The sequence below is a fragment of the Xyrauchen texanus genome, chromosome 47 (genome assembly GCF_025860055.1).
Source record: "Xyrauchen texanus isolate HMW12.3.18 chromosome 47, RBS_HiC_50CHRs, whole genome shotgun sequence".
NCBI classification, from domain to species: Eukaryota; Metazoa; Chordata; class Actinopteri; order Cypriniformes; family Catostomidae; genus Xyrauchen; species Xyrauchen texanus.
This window is the reverse complement of record NC_068322.1, coordinates 27,069,275-27,077,213: the sequence shown is the minus strand read 5'-3', so window position 1 is coordinate 27,077,213 and position 7,939 is coordinate 27,069,275. Positions and strand designations below refer to the sequence as shown.

Here is a 7,939-nt window from a genome sequence, read left to right as displayed (position 1 = left end):
TCATTGATTATTCTTTATCTTAAAACATCACTTGTCTCATATTTTATTTCAAGCATGCTCTTCACATCACTAACTAAACTTTTGACTCAGTAATCAAGTACATTAACTTCTGGAGAAAGAAAAATTGCCACAACTGTGAGATAGTGGTGAAATTTGAAAAATTATGAATCCTTGAAATGGTTTATTCGACACTTTGTTTAAATTATAATAGTTTTAAGCGTGCAATCATTTGTATTTTTGTAATAGATTTTCATAGTTTAATATTGAAAGTCTGGGTCAAAAACAATCCAATCTACACATAAAAGGATTTTTAAGAAGTACCAAGAATAAACGAGGAAGGCCAGGAAAAATACTTTAAAATGTGACCTTTACATAATAAAAAGAAAATGTTAAAAATGTTTCTTTTAAGAAAAGTCAACCCCCTGGGACTTGAAATGGCCTAACAATGAAACTAGTAAACATTGCCAAATATCTGATTTTTGTTTGGTTAATGTTAAATGTAATTTACTAGCTACTACAGCTATGACAAATAAACCAAATATAACACTTTTGCGAACGGTTAACAAATAATAGCCATTTCTAGGACATTCTAAAGCAAAATAACTCCATATTACTTTTCGTTGTAGTCTTGTCAGCGTCACAATGCATCAAAAGGCTTAATTTCCCACAATGCTCTGCTGGTTTATGCGCATGCCTAGACCTACATGTGGACGCGCGAATATTCCGTTTGTAAGATGGCGGTGTGAATGCGCGGCCTGCTGCTGCTGAGATTACCTGATTATTTCAGACATTCAACATTGTGCGTTTGGCGCAAACGGCTGTCGGGACACTCTGTACGGTAAGTCTATAACATTATTAAACAGCGGTTTATTTCACACTGACCGGTGTTAGGTCATAGTCACCTTAACACGAAAACCGGCCTGTGATAAGCGCATTTAAAACACAAGAGTCATTTAATATCACGATATAAACACATACAAGCAGTTTACATGACTTATAATATAATTTGACTCCGGAATTACCCATTTAAATCATGTTTGAACTTGTTAATTTTTTTTATCAGATGGTAGTTTGCGCAATTCGTCTCGTCATTCAACTGACATGCGCTTAAAATGCGCTTTTTCATATTAAATGTACTACAACATGGACTTGATCACTGAATCTTTATAAATGAGTGACATGGTCCAACAGTTCACATGCTTGAACATGCATATTTAAGTTAGCAGGATATGTTCCTGGGTCAGGAATCATAGACCTAAACGTAAATTTAACCATAGATTAAAATGAACCCTATTTCTAGACCTACTCTTACCTTCGACCTAAACATCAACCTATGATAAGAGGAATAAATCTCAGCTGAGCAGTTGATATATATGTTCCAGGTCAATACATGTTTGATATTTATTCAGTCCTGTTTGAGGAAGTCATGTTGAGCTAGCTAGCAAAACTAGCCATTTTCAATAGAGATTGCTAAGACATGTGACCAACTGGGCGGCAACGTCATCAGAACGCAAAGAATTATGGGTACGTTTGGCCCGTTTACATGGCCTGGCATCGCATATCAGGCTAGTGGCATGAAAATAATTAAAAAATTAGCGTGAAAAACAGAATATAATCCTACAAAATGCAGCGGGCTAAAGAAAACATTGTCGGACCATACCGCCTAAAACTACATCCTAATGCAAAGACGAGATATGACGAGAAAATAAAGGGAATCAGAGGACTGGATTCTTACGCGCATAGTGACTGGTCAGGGGAGGGCAACCTGAAAAGGCTGTGTTGTGGTGCTTTTGCAGACAGCCTGAATGTTTGCAGACATGGTTGCTTGCGATAATCAGAACTGTCCTATACAGTGGTTCCATTTAGGTTGCGTGGGACAGCGCACCAGCCAGAGAAGAGTTATGGCAATGCGATGCTTGCACATGTCTGTGACTGATCCACAACCTACTTCATACATTTCCAGTTATCTTTTCTATGGACTCTTTATAAATGTCTTCATCTAAATGTATTTACATGTTAAATATGTAAAGAAACTGAAATTAAGTTGGTTGTTACTACCATTTAAGTTACGTAATTGTGTATTGCATCCAAACTGATTTTGCACAATTCTTCCTTAATACAGATAAAGGAGGCAGAATTTCATTCAGTCTTTGTGTATTTTATTTACAGAGATGGCTAAAAATCATTTACATGTGAGAAGTGACATTACAAAATCTTTTGAAAAAATAAATATATATATATTTACATATTAGATGGGAGCATGGTGTATAATTCCTACACGACGGCTTCACAACAATACTTGGACACATATTGGTCAAAGCACAGCACACAACCACAATTTTATCCAGCAAAGTCTTATCCTCCCCCTCACAAGGCACCACATATCCCAGGCCCAGTCAGGATCACACTCCAACATTTCATAGGCAGGTTTGCCTGCAAACACAGTCACCAAAAAAAATAGCTATGTAGCCTAGATGTACAACATTTAAAACTGATTAACGTTACGCTTTAGTACATTGGTAACTTAAGCTCATTTTCTAGCCATTTCATACTAGTTAACATTGGCCTAACGTCAAATCTAATGGTCTGGTTAAATCAAACAAAACACGCTGGTTATTTGCCCACAACATACCATTTACAATTACTCTCTGTAATTTAATTTTGTGAAAATGCTTTGGACACACCATCATGTGTGGTGGAGTGTTATCGAAGGTAATCTTGGGCCTCCTTACTGCTGCTATCCATGCCATTCGTCGCCTTTTTGTCACCTCTGAAACATGGCTTGTACTATTATTTTTCCCACGCTGGAAAACGATAAAAGGATTTTCCGTTCTTAAGCTTTATGCCACTTCTATCGTGAGAACGACTATTGCAGTTTATAACACAGCAGGTAGACGGCATCTTGAACACTGCGTTCTTCCCTCCATGCAATCAAGTCTGGCGCCTTCTGTTTGTGCTGCGGATTCCCAAAATGCTTTACGTTCACCACTGGTAATGCGTCACGATGACGTCACATTAGCAATCTCTATACATGTAGTCCTAATGTTGTCTTTTGATTCTCTCCCAAATAAATAAGAATGTGTGGACAGAATTTGATGTTTTTTCTCCCAACATGTTTTCTTCAATTTCTTTGCATGTGTGTCAAACTGGCCTTTGTCCATTTATTCTGGACTGTGTAGTGAATTTCAAATTCCATGTGGAATTAAAAAATCAATTCCCTGTGCCTCTTTAAATACATTTTTCATCCATATTTGTTTTAACATCTGCAGTGTTTGTGTTTGACAGTTAAGTTGTGATGGCCAAGCGTATTGCAGATAAGGAGCTGACGGACAGAAATTGGGATCAGGAAGATGAAGGAGAAGAGGTATGTATTCATCCAAAATGTGCACATTTTTACTGTCAAACATCATGGCATATTCCCAGTGGAAACCCAATACTTATCAATGGTGATGGCGATGAATCAACGGTGGGTATTTGAATTAGGGATGGGCACGGGTACTCTGTGGCAGCAATGATCGATCATGAAAACGATGATCGATGGTGATCATGCATGATTTGACTTTTTACTTCGAAATTCAGTTACTATTACCTGACAACTAAACGCAAACGTGTCAAAGTACAAGCTTATTTTTTATTTAGATATTGATTATGTTGTGATATATTCCGGTACATTGTTTGTCAGAGACATCTCATAGCAACCAAACAGATTTATGGTGCTGCAGTTTTATCGTTAAGAGAATGTAATTAACTTTTGAATGCCTGTGTCTGTAAAACGTTTGCTAAACATGTTTTATTATAATTTAATGTAAGATCATAGACTCGTTAATGGATATTATTTAATAAAAGTGAATGTTTGTCACTGTGTGAACACACACCTGTATCTCGACGAAATGAGTTGAAGATTTCCACATGAGTTTCCAATTTAGAAGTCCAACATAAAGTGTCCTTCCGTTGCACTTTCCGCTGCTGAAAGGTGGAAATTCAGACTGAGTTGAATGGAACACTTCATGAACAGGGTTTCCGTTGTCCGGTAATTACCGGACATTGGCCGGTAAAAAAATTAAATGTCCGACAAAATTAAATCTCTGCGGTCAAATTGTCTGATTAAAATTGCCTAATAATCCCGTCCCCCTAACACAATCTGAATTTGAGAATAAGCCTAAAATGTATAAAGCAAAAATACACCGATCTCTTGCTATGTTATAAAGGAACAGGCTCTATCGTTTGAAAGTTATGAAACAACATCGCATGCTGCATTTCAAATAAAGCGCACGCCTAAAACGGCTGCAATATAGACCTAAACAACGAACGATTGAGTGAGACGTTTCAAATATGGCCAGGCCCAGGCAGACTAGCTTTAAAAGCTTTTTTCAGAGGCCAGACGATGGTGAATCAGGAACATCTCATTATAGATAGATCAGTGCTTCTAATCCGCGCATGCGTTTTTTTTCTCTATCATCAAAACTGAATAGCCTATGTTCATCAGTGCATGGTTACAGTCTATATCAAGCAGGGACATGTTTGTGTGCATTTTATTTTGTGATTTCACCGGAATTAATAGAGAGTCTCCGCAACGGCGATAGATTGAAACGCGCGTTCTAGTGAAGATTGCGCAACTCGCGCAGCGCGTCGTCCATGCAACTGATAGCAGCGGACACGAGCGCTCAGCTTGATTTCAAAAACAACAGATTTTAGCGCCAGATCTCTTATTTAATAACGGACTAAATGAATGATCTGCTAGTTAACTGGAGATGTTTTATTTATTTGTATTAGGTACATCCGTGCCTCAATGTTTCAAAAAGTGAATGTGTGTGAAACCACAGTAAAAAACAATTGGCGTTGATTGACGCCAATCGGACGTTCATGTTTTTTTTTCGTCTATTTGAAAGTTAAGCTAATAATAATATGTTGCATTCTATACGGCCTGATTATGTCATTTTTTAAGTTACATAGACTGCCTCCAGTTTTCCTCAACTTGACTAATTAAGAGGCGATATATTTGACCGGCATATCATCAAAATGTCCGTAAAACGAAACCTCACCATTTTTTTCTAGCGGAAACTCTGTTCATGAATCATCACAACAAAAATATGGAGCATATCGGCTATCCCCACAGGAGCAAACTTTTGGAGACACACACCAGGTGTGTGGCAGTAGACTCAACCCGCTGAAGCAGCGCATATACAGCAGGCGAGAGTTTCAAACAGCTAGACAGAGCAGTTAAATGGAACACGGTGCAGGCCAAAACTGAACTTCAACTTAACACTCATAATAAAAAGCAATGGTTAAGGTGTCTCCTGTTAAGCCAACAGCAAACTGAAAATAGACAGTTCAGACAGTCACAAAAAAAATTGGTGCGCACATACTAATGTTACTACTGTAACCTGAAGAACAGACAGATGTACGTTGTGCACATTCTTTCATTGCGTTGGCCAGCGAATCTTCACATAATAACAAAATATTAATAATTATATTTTGATTATGCAATCTTTTGTACATTTTGTAACAGATTATTTTATAACAACCTATAATAATGAATAGACAATGCACTGGAACAACAAGACACTATGGAACAGCCATATATGATATATATTATATATAAAGTTATGTGCGTGTCATTGCCACTCGAGTAGACAAAACGCCCATCCCTAATTTGAACTAGCAATCTTTCAGTGATCAGCCCAGATCTTTAACCACTATCAAACACAATCTTGACTGGGTTGTACAGTTTGATGAAAAGTTATGATGGATGAAGATGATTTTTAACCTAATTGCACATGTGCGATAAGTGTTATTTCAGCCTACGAGGAACATTGCAACAAAGAACATGTAGGCCTACAATAAGTCTGATGTCTACTTTAATATTGAACCAGAGCGCTCCAACTTTAGCAGGATGCCGTCAACATGACATAAGGAAGGGTCGCGGTAATGTTTCTGCTATGCTGCGCACTAGTTGCACATTAAAGCCTATGCCAAAAAATTTTTAATCTGAAACTATTAGTCAAAGTTATCGTCAACGTCGACAATAAAAAAATGTCAACACAAATTTTCGTTGTTGAATAGTCGTTTGATCTCATTTAACGTAACGTGAGATCACATTAAACTCTTTATGATGATGCGTGAGAGCAGCACTGCAGTTCACGTCTGACTGAGGAGAGGAAGAATTACACAGATCACAGTCCAGATGCACTCTAACCTTTTCCAAACAGCTTCAGCTGATGTAGATCCCAAATTATGAGGGAATTATACAAAATAAATACAGTGGAATTACAATACATTGTGGAATAGTGGAGCTGGAGCTACTGCTCTGCTGAAGCAAAACTTGCATGTCGAGCAAAGGAAAGGATGTTGAATACAAGTATATTTTGTCTTGACCAAGTAAAAAAAATACACTTATGTGCAAAATGCGCTTATGAAAATACTCCTCCTGTATATTTAAGATTAATTCTCTAAATATCTTATATGTTGCTTCTCAAGTAAATGTATCTTCTTTTAAGGATTTTTAGGCATTTTTAAATGGAGAAGTAGACAAAACACTTGATGATAAAATGATTTTTTTGCAGTGAATTTCATTAATGAATTAAACTTAATAAAAAGTATTTTTCCCCTTGAATTTATTGAATGTCATTTAGAGGTATTTTAAAAGATGATTTTGTCCTTTATTATTTGTAAGCGCGTTTAATACAACTTTTAAGTCAGGACACAAGCTGAATAATCAGTCAAGAGATAATGATTAATTGCTGCAATCGCAGAATAGTCGAATTATCGTTCTAATAATAATTAGATTAATTTATTATCAAAATAATCATAGTTGCAGCCCTGCTCTGCAATAGGGTGTGAGCATCGAGCAAAATTATGTAACGTACAAAGAGGCTGAATGTGATCCACCAGCATCATGCTGACAGATGAGGTAGCTTAATTAAAATGACACAGTTATGATTGTTTTACTACAAACTTCGAGACTGTATATTATATTTGACTGCAGTGCTGGAACAGGGCTAAAGCAAAGTGTGGATATAGATCTGACTATGCAAGACTGTAGTTTGAATTAATCACTTTTCTTTGATACATTAACTGCATTTATAAGATAGCTTATGTCGTCATTAGCTAGCTAGCCAGCTTTATCAATAGCTGTTAGCTAAATTTGGTGGATGATGACAGTAGCTGTTTATAAAATACACAGGACATTATAAATATGTTGACAATTCAGTATTGATATGATTCCATTACAGATTAGCATTGTTTATGTCAGTTACTGTGAATCTGCATACCTGACTTTTAGTATAAAGAGAAGATCATTGAAATTATTTGAAAGTTACGAAGCAAGGTAGCTTGCAATTCATCAGCGTCAAATCAAATCACTACCATGTACACAAGTGCAACAGTAGGTGAAAGTCTTGTGTGCAGTTCAGAGCAACATAGCAGTCATGACAGTGACGAGACATATACCAATTACAGTAAACAACATACTTACACAACACATTTTACATATCTAATGTACACATACTTACACAACACAATAATTATATACAATGTACAGTAAAAAATACACACTATATACAATACAGTAAATAAATAAAAGAGTATATATATATATATATATATATATATATATATATATATATATATATATATATACAGGTGAAACTCGAAAAATTAGAATATAGTGCAAAAGTTCATTAATTTCAGTAATTCAACTTAAAAGGTGAAACTAATATATTATATAGACTCATTACAAGCAAAGTAAGATATTTCAAGCCTTTATTTGATATAATTTTTATGATTATGGCTTACAGCTTATGAAAACCCCAAATTCAGAATCTCAGAAAATTAGAATATTACATGAAATCAATAAAAAAAGGATTTTAAATACAGAAATGTCGGCCCTCTGAAAAGTATAATCATGCATATGTACTCAGTACTTGGTTTGGGCCCCTTT

The 7,939-nt window shown here is 36.0% G+C and overlaps 1 protein-coding gene across 1 annotated transcript in view; it reads left to right on the top strand.

The window, feature by feature from the left end:
- The first annotated feature begins 708 nt into the window (after positions 1-708).
- LOC127638667 (nuclear pore complex protein Nup50-like) overlaps positions 709-7,939 on the top strand; it is a 47,033-nt gene continuing 39,802 nt past the window's right edge. Inside the window, exons 1-2 of the mRNA XM_052120281.1 lie at positions 709-838; positions 3,286-3,364. Of these exons, the coding sequence (XP_051976241.1) occupies positions 3,296-3,364 (69 nt within the window). The 5' untranslated portion in view covers positions 709-838; positions 3,286-3,295. The remainder of the gene's footprint in view (positions 839-3,285; positions 3,365-7,939) is intronic.